This window comes from Phycodurus eques, chromosome 10 (genome assembly GCF_024500275.1).
Source record: "Phycodurus eques isolate BA_2022a chromosome 10, UOR_Pequ_1.1, whole genome shotgun sequence".
NCBI lineage: Eukaryota > Metazoa > Chordata > Actinopteri > Syngnathiformes > Syngnathidae > Phycodurus > Phycodurus eques.
The window spans coordinates 29,650,340-29,669,357 of record NC_084534.1 but is presented as its reverse complement, the minus strand read 5'-3'; the positions used below and the strand labels follow the sequence as shown (position 1 = coordinate 29,669,357).

General features: G+C 52.0%; 3 protein-coding genes across 6 annotated transcripts in view; 2 read left to right on the top strand and 1 right to left on the bottom strand.

The window, feature by feature from the left end:
* LOC133409159 (E3 ubiquitin-protein ligase RNF123) overlaps positions 1-4,121 on the top strand; it is a 57,844-nt gene extending 53,723 nt beyond the window's left edge. Inside the window, exons 37-40 of the mRNA XM_061688794.1 lie at positions 900-1,102; positions 1,194-1,288; positions 2,687-2,772; positions 3,529-4,121. Of these exons, the coding sequence (XP_061544778.1) occupies positions 900-1,102; positions 1,194-1,288; positions 2,687-2,772; positions 3,529-3,631 (487 nt within the window). The 3' untranslated portion in view covers positions 3,632-4,121. The remainder of the gene's footprint in view (positions 1-899; positions 1,103-1,193; positions 1,289-2,686; positions 2,773-3,528) is intronic.
* Positions 4,122-5,837: 1,716 nt separating this feature from the next.
* aldh4a1 (aldehyde dehydrogenase 4 family, member A1) lies at positions 5,838-14,664 on the top strand. Of its 4 annotated transcripts, none has more exons than XR_009769372.1 (15): positions 5,838-6,417; positions 7,642-7,738; positions 7,821-7,913; positions 7,983-8,030; positions 8,795-8,950; positions 9,028-9,177; positions 9,295-9,707; positions 10,398-10,471; positions 10,556-10,752; positions 11,316-11,363; positions 11,438-11,590; positions 11,723-11,844; positions 11,923-12,216; positions 12,948-13,133; positions 14,266-14,352. XR_009769372.1 is itself a non-coding variant. In XM_061688792.1 (15 exons), the coding sequence occupies exons 1-15, from the start codon at positions 6,374-6,376 to the stop codon at positions 14,376-14,378; spliced, it is 1,677 nt and encodes a 558-aa protein (XP_061544776.1). In that variant the 5' UTR covers positions 5,843-6,373; the 3' UTR covers positions 14,379-14,664. The 4 variants fall into 4 exon arrangements, 2 of the variants coding, with proteins under 2 accessions (XP_061544774.1, XP_061544776.1); XM_061688792.1 differs by lacking the exon at positions 12,948-13,133 and having other exon boundaries at positions 5,843-6,417; positions 9,295-9,369; positions 9,520-9,707; positions 11,923-12,041; positions 14,266-14,664; XR_009769371.1 differs by lacking the exon at positions 12,948-13,133 and having other exon boundaries at positions 14,266-14,356.
* A 1,518-nt stretch (positions 14,665-16,182) lies between these two features.
* LOC133408541 (uncharacterized) lies at positions 16,183-18,945 on the bottom strand. Its single transcript, XM_061687550.1, has 3 exons — positions 18,903-18,945; positions 17,193-18,587; positions 16,183-16,826 (listed from the first exon to the last, which is right to left on the bottom strand). Exons 1-3 carry the CDS (start codon positions 18,943-18,945, stop codon positions 16,534-16,536), a joined length of 1,731 nt encoding a protein of 576 aa, XP_061543534.1. The 3' UTR covers positions 16,183-16,533.
* Positions 18,946-19,018: the final 73 nt, after the last annotated feature.

Below are 19,018 nucleotides of genomic sequence, written 5' to 3'. Positions count from 1 at the left end.
TCTGCTTTTCGATTTTTTTGGGGGGGCTTTTCCCCTTTTCGACTTTTCAGCTTTTTTGGTTTTTTGACTTTTTGGCGTTTCGACATTTCGGCTTTTTCGCTTTTTGACTTTTCTGCTTTTCGGCTTTTTTTGGCGTTTGGCTTTTCGACTTCAGCTTTTCAACATTTCGACTTTCCGGCTTTTCGGCTCGTTTGCAGTTGGCGAGCGTCGGCGTCTGACGAAAAGACTTTTCAAAAGACTGCGGCCGAGCGTTATGCCCTTTGACGTTTCGAGTGTTTTTACTTCCGTCGATTGGGTCGCACGTGGCGGTTGCACTTCATTCGGTTCGGCCTTGCTAAGGTTGAAATTATATTTCTGATTATCTATTATTTATTATTATTTCAAGTTTCATTTGGCACTAAAAGCCGCTTACCTATTTGTTGAGTAGTGCAATAAAAATAAAGAGAGGATAACATTTGGTCAGATTCCGTGGGACATACAAAGGGCTGAAATTGGCTCGAGCAGGGACCGCTGTTAGAAAAACAACACAAAAGAACAAATCGTAAAAGACAAAGAGCCAAAAAAAACGCACACTTTGTTGTACAAAGCGGTTGTCGTCGCGGTCTGCGGTCTGCGGTCTCCCCTCATCGGTGTTCCCTAATAATCCTGATTACAATATTGATCAAACCATCGTGATGATCACTTGGGCCGTGATCGCGCAGCACGAATAGTATTTGTCGAAGTTGACAACATTTTGGGTTCATTTGTTGGAATGCAAAAACAGAAACACATCAGCAAAAGTCGTCAAAACAATTTGAAAAGGGTTCTCGTCGGCCGATCGCAGCATACAGGAAGTAGAATGATGTCGTCACATCCAGCTGACAGGAAGTTGAGTGACGGCGTGCGTGCGTGTGTGTCAGGACGTGCCGCGCGGCGTGCGTGCTGCTGTCGGACCCGTGCTTCCAGCTTCACTCCATCCAGCACCTTCTCAGCGAGCCGGGGGGGCCGCTCGCCTCTTCCTCGTCCGCCGCCGCTCGTTCGGCGGCGGGCGCCCTGGCGTCCTCCGTGGCTCCGCCCCCGCCCGCCGGCCCGTCGGAGCGCAAGCATTTCTCGCTGAACGCGTGTGAGTCTCGCGCGCGCACGTTGTCGTCTTGTCGCGTTTCTAGCGCGTGATCCGCTAACTTTGGCGCCGCTCGTTTGTTTTGTTTTTGCAGACAGCGACTACATCAGCGTGGAGGAGAAGATGAAGGTGGAGCGCATGTTGGTCTTCCTCACCAGGGAATCGCAGCAGGCCGCGACCAGCGCGCAGGTCGCTAGCGTCGTCTTCATCATCATCATCGCATCACAAAATGTGATGGATTATGATTATGATTATGAACCCCAGTTGAAGTTTACTGATCAAACTAAAGCGAAAACAAAGAGAATGAGAATGAGTGTGTTTTTAAACAGCCAAACAATTCTTAGCTTCTTGCTAACCCTAATTAGCATCAATGTTGCAGCGTTTTAGCCCTTTTAAAGACCCCGCAAAAATGTCTTGTAAATTTGACATGCCACAGACAAGAGCGGCAAATTGGCAAGTATATGAAATCAGGCTTCAAAATGGCGAAGAAATGATACGTCGTCTCAGCGGGCGTGTCCGCGAAAAAGAGGCCCGCCGACCCGCGAAACTTTCAGCCGTCAGTCACGTACGTGCCTTCTCTCCCGGCTCGTTCCGAGCGATGCGCACGCCGTCGCGGCCGCGGAGGGGCGCGCGGCGGCGGCTGCCGACGGTTTTGCGCTCCTGAAGGCGCGGTCGACCCGGGTGATGTTTTTTTCCTCCGAGGACCCGCCGGCGGCTACTATTTCCTATTTGCTGGCGGGGCGGCGGAGGCGTCCGTTTCGCCGCCGTCTGGCTCCCGCGCCGAAGCGACACTGCAGCCCAAATGACGCGTAACGTTCGAGGGAAGATTTAGTCTTTTTTCCGCTTGTCGTCGGCCTCGCTCGATGGCCGACTGCGCGCTGTCGTGGTAGAAATGTCAAAAGTTAGAATCAACGAAGAGGTGGCAATTGAGTACTTCTGCGGTGGGGGAGGGGCTTCTCATGCTATTCCCTGGTCGCGTCAGTGCACCCCCATTTTGACCCTAACCCCCAGAACTCCAGACCACTGAGCTGATGACAAACTGTTAAACCCTATATCTCAACAATTGTTTTCCCTTTGCACATTTTCAGCGCTTCAAATATCTTTCCTGTATTGAGACAAAAAATCGAAAATGACTTTGCAGGGTCTTTAAGCCGCCAATTGAATTTGTTTGAGCCACGACAAAACCAGGTCATGTTCTTTCTCCTCTGCGTAGAATGACTAATATTAGCGGCCTACTGATGAGATCAGACGAGTTGAGACATTATTATGAATGCCACTTTTCCCACAGTTCCCCCCTCTGCAATACGATTGGCTGCTGCAAAGGGGCAAGGACTGTCCACAACTCAAAGGGATTCATAATAGTCCTCAATCAAGAGTCTGTCTCATACTGCCCCCAGGTGGCCGAGACGAGTAGCTTTCAATTATGCAGCGTGACAAAAACGGTTTCTTTTCATTCTATTTAATAAAATCATGATTGTACTTTTGTGTATTTTGTATCAAATATAAGATTACAGAGTGCTATTGTGCAGAGTGCAATCTCACGTTTGGTGTTCTCCTCATGATCTTGTCCTTTGTTTGTGCTTCCAGCCGACGAGCGAGGACGACCTTTGCCCTATCTGCTATGCGCACTCCATCTCGGCCGTCTTTAAACCCTGTTCGCACAAGTCCTGCAAGTCAGTCACACGCACACGAACGCACAATGACAGAAATGGCTCGTTTGGGTTCCGGTGAAATCCGCAAAGTAGCAACCACGTTTTTGGAGCAATAACAGTCATTTGATTTCTAAGTGCCTTTCTGAGCACCCGAGATCACCTTACAAAACAAATTCAAACAAGGACGCAACAACAGAACAAATGCAGATACAAATTCTATATCAAAAGTGAGTGTCTAAAATCAAATGAATAGGACTATTGACACATACGTTAAAGCTGTATGAATTTATTCATCTTCTCCACACTCCTATTCACCTCTACCTTAATCTTAGAAACACTTTCTATACTCTTAAGCACGTGACATAAATAAGCTCTTCTACGCTCATGCACAGTATTACTGGATACTATGTACATTTGATTCCTTGTAATATGTGTTTTAATGACGTTTTCTTTCGTTTTGTTTGAAGTTGTTTTAGGCTAGGGGGCGTTTATTTTAGCACCCCAAAAAATACAGCATACACTCAAAATCCCGCCATGTGGTGAATTATGCACAATATGAATATGGCAACAAATCCACAACGCACCGAATCGGAAATAGGCGAACCGCGATAACGCGAGGGAAACCCGTACACACACATTCTTGAATGCGTCGATTAGTCGAGCAGCGGTTTGATTGGCCGGGCGGTCTCGTCACGGGACCCCCTCCGAGGCCGCGAGACGCCATCTTTTTGTTGTTGCTGCTGGGAGCCAGCGACATTTATTTGTTGTTGTTTTTAGAGCTTGCATCAATCAGCACCTGATGAACAACAAGGATTGTTTCTTCTGCAAGGCCACCATAACGGGGGTGGACGACTACTGCAAGCCCCCCGCCTCCTCCTAACACACGCGCTTGAGGGCTCCTCTCAGTCCGAGGAAGGACGGAAGAGTCGCTTCGACGCGTTTACTCACACGCGTCGTGCGTCAGTAATAGTTGTGCTGTGGCGTGCGTGAGTGCATGGTACGTACATTGCAAGTGGTTTGGATTTCTTCTTGTTGATGGAGCCATTGTTACTTTTCTCTTTTGTGCGCACGTGTGTCCTGTTATGGAATTAAATTATTCATCACAAAGAGAGATTTTTTTCTTGACATTACCATGAAAACACGCCAAAGGACGTACCCCGTCCCCCCCGCACATACACGCACACAAAGGAAGAGGAAATGTGGACGGTTCTCACGAGTGGCTTTCTCCTCATCATCATGTCAACCAACTCCCGAGATTTCCCCGTCGTAGTCCCAACATTCAGTTCTCGGCTCTGCGCTTTCCTCTTCTCTTTCTGCCGAAGAACCCGCTTTCCACATCTCCTTCGTCTTCGACCCACAGTAGCCGAATTTCCACCGGCGCCCTGCAGGTTCACGGCGCCGGGGGCGGACGTCGTGAACCTGCAGGGCCCCGATCGATCCGGTCTGGAATTCTTTGGAGGAACGCTCATATTTGTTTGGCCAAGTTTTAAGCCGGATGCCCTTCCTGACGCGACCCTCCGCATTTATCCGGGCTCGGGACCGGCCTACAGTTTCCAAGGGCTCGTGCCCCCCATAGGGCTGCATTTCAATCCACAGCCTAATTCATAGTCATAAATTGAGCGTTCCAAAAACAATTCCCATTATTATCCCCGTTTATTTTGCTAACTCTGTGGGAAGTTCTGTTATATGGTGGCTGTTACATTTATCTTTTTGCTCGGAATGTTCAATACTAGTTATAGGCGGCACGGTCGTGACCGGTTAGCACATCTGCCTCACATTCGTGAGGTTGCGGGTTCAAATAGCAACCCTGCCTGCGTGGCTTTTCCCCGGGTACTCCGGTTTCCTCCCACATCCCAAAAACATGCGTGCTTGCTAGGTTCATTGGAAACTCTAAATTGCCCGTAGGCGCGAATGGTTGTTTGTATGTTGAAGGAACCTGTGTTTTAAAATCTCCCAACTTCCGTGGTTCCAAGCGTGTTCGTTTTCGTGAAAGAACGTCGTTCACAACAATGTATCAAAAGCAACCAATTTATTCCTGACAGAGGAGTCTATACATTTTGCAGAGCTCTGGCTTCGTAACTACCCTAACTTATTCTTAGCAGATACAGTCGTAGAACCAAACTATCTGACTCTCCCCCAGACTTGTACAATGTTTCAAACAGGCCGGTGTGGAATCGCTGTCGTCCGATTGGTCCGTAATCTGACGTCATCGTTGTTCGGCCAAATGATGACTATCTGATCTGGGTCCAGACGTCGCCTGCCGATGTCTCCTGCATTCAATGTTTATAGTGGCTCCCCGCAGTTCCTTTCTTCTTTGCCATCTGTCTCCAAATACCCCCTGATGGGGGCCACATACCCGCCGCTGGGGGCCTTCCTGCAGTATACTCCTATACTCCAATACACATTCTCTTCCAAACTAGTTAGAATTACATATTAGAATATAAAGTATTCTATATTCCCTTCAATGTGAACCTGCGATTGGCTGGCGACCAGTTCAGGGTGTACCCTGCCTCTCTTCAGCACGCCCGTGACCCGTGTGAGGAGAAGCACTACGGAAAATGGCTCAATGGATGGATGTCAAATACCATTTATATAAAGGACGTTAACACTAGAAGCATTATGGACTGCTACTTTGATTGGAGGGAGCCAATCAGGTAGCAGTTGTAGTCTGCCAAATGAGGTAAAAAGCCCGCCTTCAGGCCTCTTTGTACACCCGCGCCCGACAACGCCCGCATTGGATCACGTGACCGACGCATTGGCCCGCGAGGCCCCTCTGCGTTGCTGCGGTAGAATGCCGCGGAGCTCATCTGTCTTGATTGGTCCGTTTTAGTCACATGCTGTGATGATGTCATCGGGGTTCCTCCCGGTTCCACATGACGCCGCCGCCGCCTCCTCGATCGATTTTGCAGCATAATTAAACGTATCATGTGGTCATCTAGCTCCGCTTGTTCTCGCTGACTCTGTTCCACGGTCGTCATTGTTGTTCGGTTTTGGCCGTGTGCGCGTCAAGCTACGCAGAGGAATCGCGCGGGCCAATGCGTCGGTCACGTGATGCAATGCGACCGCGGGAGTATATAAAGAAGCCTTTTAAGGCAAACCGCGCGCGGGATAGACGCAGTGGCGTCAGCGCGGTCGCCTTCCGCGCGAGTATAAAGCTTGTCAGGCCCTTCCAATGCGGCCTGCGATTGGCTAGCTGTGAACCCGCCTGTGGGCGGAACCACTCGCCCCGCTGGGAGGGGTGTTACACAGAAAAAGAAATGTTTTTTCCGAATTTTCCAAATCATCATTTATTCTTCAAAGGGATCCAAACGGGGAATTTAGGGACGATTTAAAAACGATATCCAAATATCCGAGTCGTCGGACCGGGACACCGAATAACTCGGATTAAAAGCTTGCGCGCTGTGACGTCACAGCCACAGACTTTCCCCCTGACTGGCTGACAAAGATTGAGAAATAAAAGAAACTTCCCCCGAATCCTCCTGGCTGACTGCAGTCCGACGAAGGCGGAACCGGTGAGCACTTGGTCAGTCGACCTTGAGAGGTGTTGCGGTCGGAGGCGGTGCCGTCGTGGCCCAGCGGGAGCGTAATTCGTGGCCTTCGTCCTCGTGCCGGTGGTGGAAACATGCTGCGCGTGACAGCGGCGGCCAGGCGCCACTCATGGCGGGGGTGAGTTGGACCGCATGCACGCGAGAACCAAAAGTACGTTCAAGTGTCGGGCCGGAAGCGGCCAAACAAGCTAACGCTAACTAGCCAACTCGCTAGCAGGCATGTTTGTTGCTCGGAGGGAGTCGTTAGCCAAGCTCCACTCATCCGACGACTTTGATGGTCAGTGCGCACGCACATGTCAACAGTTACCAAGTTTCACCCTGCGTCGTGTGTCACTTTTCATGCAGGACGACATTTATGTTGTGCGTGCACAAACACGAACTCTTTAAAGTCCTGTTCATTCATTAACCGCTCACAAAAAAACACGTTGAGCCACAATAGAGGCAGCTAGCTAGCTAGCTGGCTGGAGAGCCGCTCGCTGTTTGTTGACCTTGAGCTGGCTGACCGACGAGTTAATAAGTTGAAAGTGACATCGAGTCAAAGTTGACACTTGGAAAAGTTAGGGTTATCGTGACACAGTCAGCCATTACTATTATCATTTATCAACCCTAACCAGACTTTTTGTCCCGGCGGAGCTTGTTCAAAACTTTGTGCGCGTATTTTATTGTTGTTTAACGTTTGCTTTTTTGTAAATCAGGAATGATGAATAGTTGCAAATGCGCTTACTGCGTTCGCAACCGTTCATCATTCTCACAAGAGACGCGAGGACGGAAACGATGACTCGAATACTCGTGACTCACTACAAAGGGATTTTCGGCGGCTATCTTGAGGAACGAGCTTGGGCCGCAAGTTCGGGTGGACAAGAAATCAGCTGATTTTTGCACATTTTTCTCTCTTCTGAAGTTTCTAAATGACAAAAGTATTGTCAAACTGACTTGTTAGGCCTGGAATTCATATCTTTATTGTTCTAAGCATTACGGGACCATAGAAGATGTTATTTTATTCATTATCTAGTTTTAAAAATTCATCAGCCAATCGGTTATCAGAATTTGATTCTGCCAAATATCAGAATCGGCGTCGGCCTGAAAAAAACTCCAGGTCGGTCGGGCGCTAGTTTTGGGAAATCTTGTCACGGTGCGAGTGGAGCACAAAATGAAAATACGGCAACTCTGTTCAATATCGATTTGAGTTGCGTTAACAATCATGTAATTAACAGGCAGCGTTGACATTGAAGCCGCGGCGCGACACGTCGGCAGTCCCAAAGACGGGCGACCGTCACCGGCGGCTCTTCGCTGAGCGAGCGGCTGTCGTCGCTCCAAAATAAACGCCGCCTTGTGCCTTCAGTTTGAAAGGTTCGGCGTCGCGTGCCGGCGTGTCGGTGAGGAACGAGCCCATCCTGCGCTTCGAACGCGGAAGTCCCGAAAGACGACAACTGCTGCAGGTCTCGGACAACTTTGACTCCCGACGACCGTCGACGTATTTGTCAACGTGCCTTTGTGTATGCGAACGTGTTCGCTCGTCAGGCGCTGGAGCAGGTGAAGTCCGGCACGGAGGAGATTCCCTGCGTGGTCGGCGATGAACACGTCTGGACCGACGACGTCCGCTACCAAGTGTCCGTGAGTACGCCCGCGCCGCGGTGTCGTCGCTTGCTGGAGTGCGATTGAGCTTTTCTTCTCTTTTTCTAGCCCTTCAATCACGCGCACAAAGTGGCAAAGTTCTGCTACGCCGACAAGGTGACAAACTGCAATGCCGCTTCTCAAAGTGGGCTCCTCGAGCTGGCGCTTGGGAGTCCGCTAAATCATTTGCAGCAAATGTTGCACATTTAAACACGCAAACCGACATACCACATACGGGGACCGACCTTGGCTTTGGTACATCTCGAAATGAATGTTTTGTGTTGGTAAAACCACAAATGATATTGCAGGCGTTAGGCCTTTTTTTTGTTTTTAAAAACAACATGGACATTATATTAGAGAATAGAGGTTTCTTTTCCAGAATGAAGGTTGACGTAATATAGGGCCAACAAAGTCGTCATTTTGAAATTCACTTCATAAAATATAACTTTCTCCATGTGTTAAATATATAATTAATATTATATATAATTCATATTATATTTATTTAACAAAAAAACATTTTTGGGGGAGGGGCAGACTTTTTTTCCATGTTCGATATCTCGACAAAATACTTGCGTTCAGTCTGACCTTTGCTGTTGGAAAAAATGCGCCTTCTTTATTCTCCTAGCATTACAATCTTTTTTTCTTTCAAAAATAGGAATTTGGTACTGTAACACTCCCGCTTTTGTCTTGGAAAGGGGCGGCTTTTTAGTTGCTGCGGCGTTTAGGGGCGCACGTGGTCGTTCCGTTAAATTGACGTTAGGATTATGAGGGGGTCCTGAATTGGAAACATTTGCGAGCCTAGAAGCGCCCGTCTACGGCGGGTATCGGCGGGCGGGTCGGTACGTTGATGAATTTGGAGGTGCGTGCGTGCGTGCGTGCAGGACGTGATCCACAAAGCCATCGCGGCGTCGGTGGCGGCGCGCCGCGAGTGGGACCTGAAACCCGTCCAGGACCGAGCGGCGATCCTCTTCAAGGCGGCGGACGTGATCGGCGGACCCAAACGAGGCGAATTGCTGGCCAAGACCATGGTCGGGCAGGTACCGGCCGGCCCGCTCCCGTTCCCGCTTCGGCTCGCCTTGCTCAGACGTTAAGCGCCGGCGCTGCGGGCTCCCAGGGCAAAACGGTGATCCAGGCGGAGATCGACGCGGCGGCCGAGCTGATCGACTTTTTCCGCTTCAACGCCAAACACGCCGTCGAGCTGGAGGCGGCGCAACCGCTGGACGCCGAGGGCAGCGTCAACACCGCCGTCTACCGCGGCCTCGAGGTAGCGCCTGCGCGCTTTCTCTCTCCTTTCCGTGGAAACGCCGGTCGCTTTTTCCTTGGCGCTCGGTTGTCACGGGAACCCTTTTTGTCGTCCCCCCCCCCCCCCATTTGTCACCAGGGCTTCGTGGCCGCCGTGGCGCCTTTCAACTTCACCGCGATCGGCGGGAATTTGGCGGGAACGCCGGCCGTCATGGTGAGCGCTCCGAGGTCGTCGGGCAAAAAAAGTAGCGCTCTTTTTATTCTTCATCAGATAAGTGTTATTGACACCGTAATGTGCGGACCGCCGGAGAGGCCCCCTGGCAGGAATTCGGCAACGTTTGTGTGCGTTTCTGCACGCGTTCAGGGCAACGTGGTCCTGTGGAAGCCGAGCGACGCGGCCGTGTCGGCGAGCTACGCCGTGTACCGCGTCCTGCGCGAGTGCGGCCTTCCTCCCGACGTCATCCAGTTCCTCCCGGCCGACGGTCCCGTCTTCGGCGACGCCGTCACGTCCTCGGAGCACCTGGCGGGAATCAACTTCACCGGCAGCGTCCCGTAAGAACGAAGGGCGGCGCGCTAGAAACGGTATAAAAGGGCCCAAATTCGGCCCAAGGTACAGATTTGGACTTAGGCGACCAATCGCGATCAAGCTTCTTGATGACATCGTCGTATTGGTCTCAGTGTAAAATGGCCCGCACTTGTGCCCGTTGCGAGGGAGGGCACCGGCGAGAGAGCGGGAAATTGAGGAAATTCCTTTTTTTTAAAAAAGGAATAAATGCAAATGCTTCCCGAAGGACAGCTAGCTGTTTGGTACCGTAAGGACACGAGGCGCAGTTGTCGGCCGGCGACGTGCAGACGTGGCGGCGGGCGAAGCGGCGCGGGGAGTTTCCGAAGGTTTTGTCATCACAAAAGGAGGACGAGAAATCATTGAGGTGAGCGGCGAGACGGACGCGTCCTCACCCGGTTTCCGTGGCGACTCATCGCAGTATGCGAGTCTGCGGTCGGCCAACGGCCGGCAAAGCTTCCGCGTTTTGTCCTCGCGAGCGATGACGGACAAACGACCCCGAATACATCCTCGCCGGCGTCCGGCCCGCGGCAACCGGACTGATGTTCCGGAAGCTTCTGGCGGAAAAGATTTGGACAGGCAGAACAATAAATTCCTCGTGAATTCACCGGAAATGCGACGGCGATCGTGTGCCGCCATTTTTGTGCGCTGCCGTCACGTGACTTCCTGTTTGTGCGCAGGACCTTCAAGCGCCTGTGGAAGCAGGTGGCCCATAACTTGGACGTGTACAAGAACTTCCCCAGGCTGGCCGGAGGTGAGGACCGCCGGGAGGGCGGCGGCGGCGGCGGCGGTGGTCTACCCGGGGTCGCCTTCCTCATTTTCTTCTTCTTCCCGTTAGAGTGCGGCGGCAAGAACTTCCATTTTGTCCACAAGTCGGCGGACGTGCGCAGCGTGGTGAACGGGACGGTGCGATCCGCCTTCGAGTACGCGGGCCAGAAGTGTTCGGCCTGCTCCAGGATGTACGTGCCCGCCACCTTGTGGCCCGACGTCAAAGGGCAGCTGCTCGCCGCGCTCCGACAAATCCGCGTGGGAGATGTCAGTTCCGCCGCGTCGTCTTCTTCTACCACCTTGTAACGCTGGCCTACGGGTCACGTGGGGCCCGCCGAGTTCCACGCGTGCGGCAATGAGTCGACTAAAATCCAATTCGTCGACGGCCGTTTAGATCATCCGTTAATCGTTGGAGCCATTTTGAACTTCAACTTGTCCAAATCCTCCAATTTCAGCCCCTCAGCAGCAAATATTCCCTGCTTTGTGTTTGCAGATGGATTGATTATCATTTGCAAACGGACCAAACCGGTTACTCAATTGAATAGCGGGTTGATTCCATTGTGCGAATTGCAGTCCGAGTCTGACTCGCGTGTAATTGACGCCGAGTCGAAGCTCAAGCAGCCTCCCGAGTCGATAGCCGACTTCATTGGCATGGATCGGTACCGAAGAAGTCGCTCTCGACTTGTGAAACGCTTCGCTCCCTCTCGAATTTTTTCGGTTTTTGCTTTTTATTTCATCAGGAAGCAATACTACGATATCGAGATTTTGGAATTGTTTTTCAACTAAATTGTCATTTGAAAAATTCAAACGTCCTTTTGTCTGTCTTTCAGCCCGTGGAAGACTTTGGCGTCTTCTTCTCTGCCGTCATCGACCACAAGGTGGCGCCGTCCTGGGTCGTGCGCGCGCGCGCCCGTCACGCCCGGGCACTGACGCCTTTTGTGTTTCCCGCCAGTCGTTCGGTCGCATCAAGAAATATTTAGATGAGGCCAAGTGTTCGCCCGACCTGGAAATCATCACCGGGGGCAACTGCGACGACTCCAGGGGTTACTTCGTGGAGCCCACCGTCATCGCCGCCGCAGACCCGCGACACCCCATCATGACCGAGGTGACCTTCCTGTCTCCGTGCGCGCCCGACTCGTTCCGTCGTTTAATGTCGGGAGCTATTGAGCGCTATTGCTTTCATTTCCACAGTAATTATCGTCTGATTATTTTGACTTCCCGCCCGTCCGCCGCGCAGGAGATCTTCGGTCCGGTCCTGTCGGTCTTCGTCTACCCGGACGCCGACTACAAGGAGGTTCTGCGCCTGGTGGACAGCACGTCTCCTTACGCTCTCACAGGCGCCATCTTCGCCCTGGACGAGTAAGACGCGGGGGCGGGGCCGAGGGCGGGCGGGGCCGGGGACCGCCGCCTGACGTGCGCTCGTGTGACCTTCTTCAGGAAGGTGCTGGACGAGGCGTCCGAAATCCTGAGGAACGCCGCGGGGAATTTTTACATCAACGACAAGTCCACGGGATCCGTTGTGGCGCAGCAGCCGTTCGGGGGCGCCAGAGCTTCAGGTCAGGACCGACGCGTGCGTTGCGGCCGAACTTCTCGGTGATTTGCCAGGAAAGCGAGCGAGCTTGTTCGGCGACATCGGCTTCTGAAGTGACCGTTCGCGACCTAACGACGCATCGAAAATTCTCTCTGAGGATGAAAGCGGAGCTCGAATTATGCGCTCTCGCTTTGCAGTCGGTGAGTTAAAATTCACATTTTGCGCCTCAAAAAACGCCCAACTGCAAATCACTGTTTTACCGCGGGGGCGTACGTGACAACGCGCTCACGTCACCGCCGAAGTTACTCGGTTTAAGGAGCGGGAAGATGCGACGGCACATCCAGAAGAGGAAAAAAGAAAATGGCAAACGTGTGGAAGCATTTCATAGTGAAATGCAAGGAGAGCAGCCGTTTGTTGGAACGCGGACCTTTCTGTCCGCCGAGACACAGAGGTGAAATGAACATGGCGCCAATCGGCGAGATTAACGTCGCCGTTAACGTCCACCTTGCTAACATAACGGAGCGTTTGTTCATTACGACGGCCGTTCGTTTGTTATTACAAAGGTGACGAGTACAGTACGCAACCCTAAAGTTACTTTTGCCGAGTGTCGTCGCCGTGTGACATAAGACCAGGATACTAGTACCATCTGATGATCTGGAAGTGGCTGAACTTTGAGTCAAGTCGGTGAAAAACCTGGCAAATGTGGTCGGAGAGGAATAAGAGCGAAGTGAATCGTGTACCCGCACAGACGAGGCTTTTGCTGAACTCGGATGAAGGAAATATTTTGTTTCTCGGTTTCTTCATTTCGGTTTGAACAAATTGAACACAAGTACAAAGAATATGACTACTTGTTAGTTCCATTTGGCGGTCGAAGCTCATCAACGCACAGCCGTGAACCTAATGTATTCATCCATACGACCGTTTTCCATAGCGCTGGCACCTATCCCGCCCTGAACTGGTCGCCGGCCAATCGCAGGGCACATGGAAACAAACGACCATTCGCACTCACATTCACACCTACGGGCAATTGAAGAGTCGCATGTTTTGGAAATGTGGGAGGTACCCGGAGAAAAGCCACGCGGGCACGGGCAGAACATGCAAACTCCCAACGGGCCAGGTGGGATTCGAACGCGCAACCTCACAACTGTATGCATCTAATGTATGAATATGTCACCAAATGCTAGCTGCTTAAGTGAAGATGCACAAAGGCTGTTGATGTTTTTTTTTTTTTTTCAATGAATGCCTTAACTTTTGGGCGTAATGTGACTTTAAGGAATAAAAACTTGATTGAGAAAAAAAAAAAAAAAAAAAAAAGAAAACCAATTAGTCATCCGTTATTGAGTGAAAGCTCTTATTTTCTCTCCTCTATTGCTTCAAGGCTAAGCAAGCAAAAATATAGTTAATCCAAATTCTCGATTGTTTGATTGAATTTTCATAGCGCTGACATATTTGTCATATTGTTGTTTAGTAAAAGTTCCGTTTCGGATCCCCGTGTGATGAAGCTGCAAACAAATTGCTACTCAAAAAAAAAAAGTTTTCTTTCGAGTCTTTTCTTTTCTTGCACGCACAAGAACTTTCTTGCCGTGTTGTCGAGCCTGGGGGAGGGGTTTTACTTCTTAATTTTTGCCACCTGCAGAACACTTGGCTCTTTTTTTTTTTTTTTCTTTCCAATCCCAAAATGCCTCCAAATAATTGAGGATGGCTTTGTTTTTGTCACAAAATCATTTGCGTGTCTAGTAGGGGCGTAACGATTCGTTTTAGCGATTGGATGAGTATCAGGATCGGCGGTTGGTTACCGATCGGATTCAAGGATGACACGGGTTTGTCTCGAGCGATACGATCCGAAACGATTCGGTAACTTTGTAGCCCGAAATTTAACCGCTGTGACTGTGAAATAAATACCCGCATACTGGACGGTGTCGTTGAAATTTGCTAAATTGCTTTTGTTTCTTGTTTGGTATCGGGTCAAAATAATTCTGGGTCTAATAAGCATTAATGACAAATGGATTCTCACTTGATTTGAACAAAGTTCAAGTAACATATCTTCAGGCTTCGCGATGTGTCGGTGGCGAGCGGCCTCGTGGGGACCCGGCCCAACCGGTACCTTGAAGTTTTCGAGATTATTTCCGATTTAGCGTCCTTATACTGTATTATTTAAGCTCCTTGAAGAAATTCTTAGTACAGTTGCATTCTTGACGCCATCTTGTTTTAGAATTTTTTTATTTTATTTTTTTTTTTGCGGTCGGCAGGCACAAACGACAAACCGGGCGGCCCTCACTACGTCCTGCGCTGGACGTCCCCCCAGGTCGTCAAGGAAACGCACGCGCCGCTCACGGAGTGGAAGTACCCCTACATGGCCTGAGGCGGCCGCCGCCGCCTCTGTCGTCCAGTCATACGAAGCCGTCCGGCTCGGTCCCGCCCGCTTTGCGCTGAACTTTGATGAGAACTCGACGAGCGATGATTTTTTATATTTTTATCAATCCGTCTGCAAATCATGACAAAAATATTAATATATAAATATTAGGGAAATGTAAGTGTTAAAGAGCCGACTTGTTTTTTCTAGTTTTTTGTCCCAACACACTGTAGATGTTCTGAAACAATTTCGTTTTGACTGATTTTAACAAATAAAGAAAAAGTTACCGATCACACTTTCTGCTTCTGCTTATTCATTAGCTTCATTAAAAAGATTTTTGCATGAAACGACGCCAACAAGTCTGATATATTTGATCATTGACAATAAATGAAAATCGCCCAATCTTTGCAGCTCGTCCCGGCTTCAAGCGTTTGAAGGAGACGAATTTACGTGCGCTCCGTGTGGAAACATCGGACGTCGGCGGATTTAAGGTAGCTCGCGGACGCTCCTCGATCCGCCGCGTGCCACAGAAGCGAATCGAGTCCCTCCCTAATATGGCGGCCGGCGTGACAACGAGTAACGTTGACATTTAAGGGACTTGATGCTCAGCTTGTGTGTGTGTGTAGGATCTGCGCAAACCATGAAATTGTGCGTTTGATGTTTTGTGAGGAGCTCCAAAGTCATCAGCGCACCAAGACGCACGCGTTTCCAGATAAACAAACGCCGCAGATTCTTCTTTGATGACATTTCTTATGGAAAGATGCAAAAGTGACTGCAGACAAGAGGTGCAATTCAAACACCACCAAGACTATAAAGTATAGAAAAGCGTGCCGTGTGGATCTTTCGTCATCGCAAATATGCACTTAAATCACAGGTGTCGAACTGGAGGCCCAGGGGCCAAATGTGGCCCGCTTAAACAAATTGTACGCGTCTTGCCAAAATTGGAAATTCACGTCACTTTTAACAACGTGGAGATGTTCCCACATCACTCAATTATTTTCCATGAATTCGGATTTCACGGCGGTGGACGACCGGTTAGCACATCCGCCTCAAAGTTCTGAGGACCGGGATTCGAACCCCTGACTGTGTGGAGTTTGCATGCAGTTTGAGAAGAAGTCGATTTGAGACGAACAACTGGATGATGCGAGCAGATTATTATAAAGCTTTTTTGAAACGTTTGTCCTTATTTATTGGAGTTACAAATATTTAGTTTTTTTGTAAATCGTAGATTGACGGCACGGTGATCGACTGGTTAGCACGTCTGCCTCACTGTTGTGAGGTTGCAGGTTCAAATCCCGGCCCCCCCTGTGTGGAGTTTGCATGTTCTCCCCGTGCCTGTGTGGCTTTTCTCCGGGTACTCCGCTTTCCTCCCACATCCCAAAAACATGCGTGCGAGGTTCATTGAAGACTCTAAATTGCCCGTAGGTGTGACTGTGAGTGCGAATGATTGTTTGTTTGTGCCCTGCGATTGGCTGGCGACCAGTCCAGGGCGTACCCCGCCTCTCGCCCGACGATAGCCGCGACCCTTGTGAGGATAAAGGGGTACAGAAAATGGATGGAAGTGCAAAGAACACGACAATCTTATGTAAAATGCAAAGGATGTCAAAGTTGCTTTAAAAAAATAAAAAAATAAATAAAAAAATAAAATCCTAAGAACCTTAAAACGTGATGACATAAAAAAAGTCCTAAAAACATAAGTAAGAACGTATGTTACAGCTTACTTTTCCTCGGCTTCTTTGGGCTGACGCGACCGAGGGCGAGCAGCCAATCCCAGCTGAAGACTGCCTGTTGCTAAGCAACCATGAAGCCAGGAACCAGTTGACTGATTTATTGATCACGTGAGCAAACAACAGGAAGTCATCGCATGCCCTACAAAAATAAAAGCATTTTGTGTTGAAAATACAGCCCACACTCGTTGCGAGTCCTTCTCGACTTCCCGTCTGACAGCCAATCAAACGTCTCAACGCCGTTCGGCCGATTGTCGCGATCTCGTCAATACGTTCGGCCGGGTTAGGGTTCGCCTCCTTTATTAGCGTCAAATTGAAAATGTCCGATGGCACGTGTGACACAATGTGTCCGTAAAGCGTCTGAATACTTTTGAGCATGTGTCACGTGACCAGCGGCCACGTGATCAATCAATCGGAACAAAGATCGTGCGGGACCCTCACGAACACAAAATTCCGAATAAAGCGCCGTTTAGTTTGGCGTCAAACGTCAGAGTTCGTTTGGAGGAGGAGACGGAGCCTCGTCGGCGTGGCCGCGGACGCGTCGGTACGCCCGGCGCCGATGTTCGGGCTGCAGGCAGTACGCCAGGCTGAGCTCCGCCTCCCGGCAGCGCCGCAGGAAACGGCCGCGGTCGCGGGCCAGCTCCTCCCACGGCCCCCGGCGGTCCTCCGCCTCGCCGCCGTCGTCGCTCCGCGCGATCACAAACTCCTCCACCACGTCGCTGAAACGGACCTGAACGACAACGCGTAAGCTAACATCGCTACGAAACCAAATCATGTAGAAACGCTACAAAATTCATTCCAGCGCAACAAATTAAATCCGAAATGCAAGCAATCAAAATAAAATCTGGCATTAGTAGAAGTGCTACAAAATAAAAGTACAAGATGAAATCCTACGCAGGAAGTAGAAGCACGAAAAACAAAATCTTATTAGGAAGTGCGAGTAGATGCACACGAAGTGGTACCACTACAAAATAAAATGCTGCACAAGCACAAATGTGACAAAATAAAACACTGCACAGGAAGTAGTGCAAGTGCATCATAAAATCCTAAACAGGAAGTGAGCTTGTCAAGTGCAAACGACAAAATAAAAGCCTACCTTTTTGGCAGAGGTGAAAGGTTGCGAGAAGCCGCCGTCCAGTCCGTGGCGGGCGGCCGGACCGCGGGGGCGTCGCGGCCGGCGCTTTTCCGGTGCAGAGCGGTGCCCGGAAGTTGAGCAAACTGTAGGGGTCGCGCGGGGTCAACGACGCCAGTGCCAGGAGGCTTTCGACCTCGTCCGCCTCTCCGCCGGAGTCGGCCCTCGCGTCCCGACCCGAGGGGGGCGGGGACGAGGCAGGGGGGCTGAGAGCGGGTGGCGCGTGGCCCGTGCGTAGGCGGGCGCTGAAGTTTTGAGGGTTGTAGGGGTCGTTGCGGCGATTCAGCGACGCCAACAGACGCGCCGTCTCTTCGTCTGCGTCGTCGCCTTCCTCGTCGGACGACGACAAAACGGACGAGAGGTCCGACAAGGCCGAACTGTCGAAGCCGTCGTCGGCGCGGACGGAGTCGGCGTCCGATTGGCTGTCGTCGTCGCTGCACGGGCAGCCCATGATGAAGGCGATGCTGACGTTACGGCACTGCGGCGGCACCGTCGCGTCGGGGGGTCTGTCCCGGGTCGCGTGGGCCGCCGCCGTCTCGTGGCCCGCCGTCTCCGCGGGCGTCGTCTCCTCGCGCATCACGTGAGCCGCCGTCTCCACCTCGTCGGGCGCAGAGTGAGCCGCCGTCTCGTCAGGGACCGCATCCTCTGTCGCGCGACCGTCCGCCATCTTTTCAGAGAGTCCGTCCCGTATCCCACGGTCCAGAGGCTTTTCGCGCGTGTCGCAGAGCGCCCCGACGTGACCCTTGTGACCTTTGAGGCCGTGCTCCTCCTCCAGGCTGTAGTAGCCGTTGTCCTGGTCGGGCGTCAGCGGCGGGCGGGAGCCGGCCCGGAGGTTCCGGACGCCGCGCGGGCCTCCGTCGACGTTCGCTCCGGCGCTTTCTCCCGTCGGGTCGCCGGGGAACAAAACACTTCGCTGCCGCTCTATTGTCAACTTTGACCTTTGCGGGGAACAAAGTAGCACGCGCGCCCATCCCGAGTCAGCAGAACCGGGGCCGGCGGCGCCTGACGGACGCGCCGACGGCGGGTCTCCCCACCGAGCGCTCGTCCCGTCCTTCCCGGAGCTCCTCGTGTCCCGAGCGACGACGGATCCGGAAGGAGACTGCCTCCGGGTTCTGGCCGGGCTCCGGCGGGGGGACGTCGAAGGCCAACTGGCGCAGACGGCGATCGGCGGGCCGCCAGGCCGACGTGGACTCGGCGGCGTCCAGCCGGCGCAGAAGATCGCCCTGGTCCCGGGCCGGCGCTTCCCCCCCGCCGAGGCCCGGAAGATATCTGGAGAGGAAGGAGAGGGCGGGCCTGGACAGCACGGAGAGCAGGCCGAGCCACGAGCTTTCCTGAGCGACGAGGCCGGCAGGGGACGCGCTCAGGACGGCCGCGGAGGAGGCCAAGCTCCGGCCGCCCGCCGGGAGCCGGCCCTCGCTACTCACATTTTGAAACATGTTTTCCCAAAATGGCCGACAACACTGAAGACTGGCCGACTTCAGCTGCAAGTCGGAGCTGCTCGAGTCCGCGCTTGGGCTCCAATTGTCACTAAAAGTTTCCGCGAATGTCAAATGTCCAGCACGGAGACACGCGCTCATTCCGCCCGGACGGCGAGCCGGCAGCGGACGGCGACCCGGCCGAGGTCGGGCTGCCGCTTCGGCTTCGTTTCGACAGACGACACGTCGGGGGACGGACGGGTCGCAACAACGGGGACGCCGGACGGCGACAGCCGCGTCATGCTGCTCGTCTTCGGCGGGCGAGCAACCGGATCGAGAGCCCCTCGGGAGTTAGCCGGCTAGCTTAGCAGCCGG

Bases quoted from the DNA above. Each gene is read 5' to 3' on its own strand.
- LOC133408541 (XM_061687550.1), bottom strand. From the start codon at position 18,945: ATGACGCGGCTGTCGCCGTCCGGCGTCCCCGTTGTTGCGACCC. The intron at 18,588-18,902 runs GTCCGTCCCCCG...GGCCGTCCTGAG, and splicing joins CGTCCCCGTTGTTGCGACCC to CGCGTCCCCTGCCGGCCTCG. The intron at 16,827-17,192 runs GTAGGCTTTTAT...GTTGTCGTTCAG, and splicing joins CTTTCACCTCTGCCAAAAAG to GTCCGTTTCAGCGACGTGGT.
- aldh4a1 (XM_061688790.1), top strand. From the start codon at position 6,374: ATGCTGCGCGTGACAGCGGCGGCCAGGCGCCACTCATGGCGGGG. The intron at 7,739-7,820 runs GTCTCGGACAAC...TTCGCTCGTCAG, and splicing joins AAAGACGACAACTGCTGCAG to GCGCTGGAGCAGGTGAAGTC. The intron at 12,042-14,265 runs GTCAGGACCGAC...TGCGGTCGGCAG, and splicing joins CGGGGGCGCCAGAGCTTCAG to GCACAAACGACAAACCGGGC.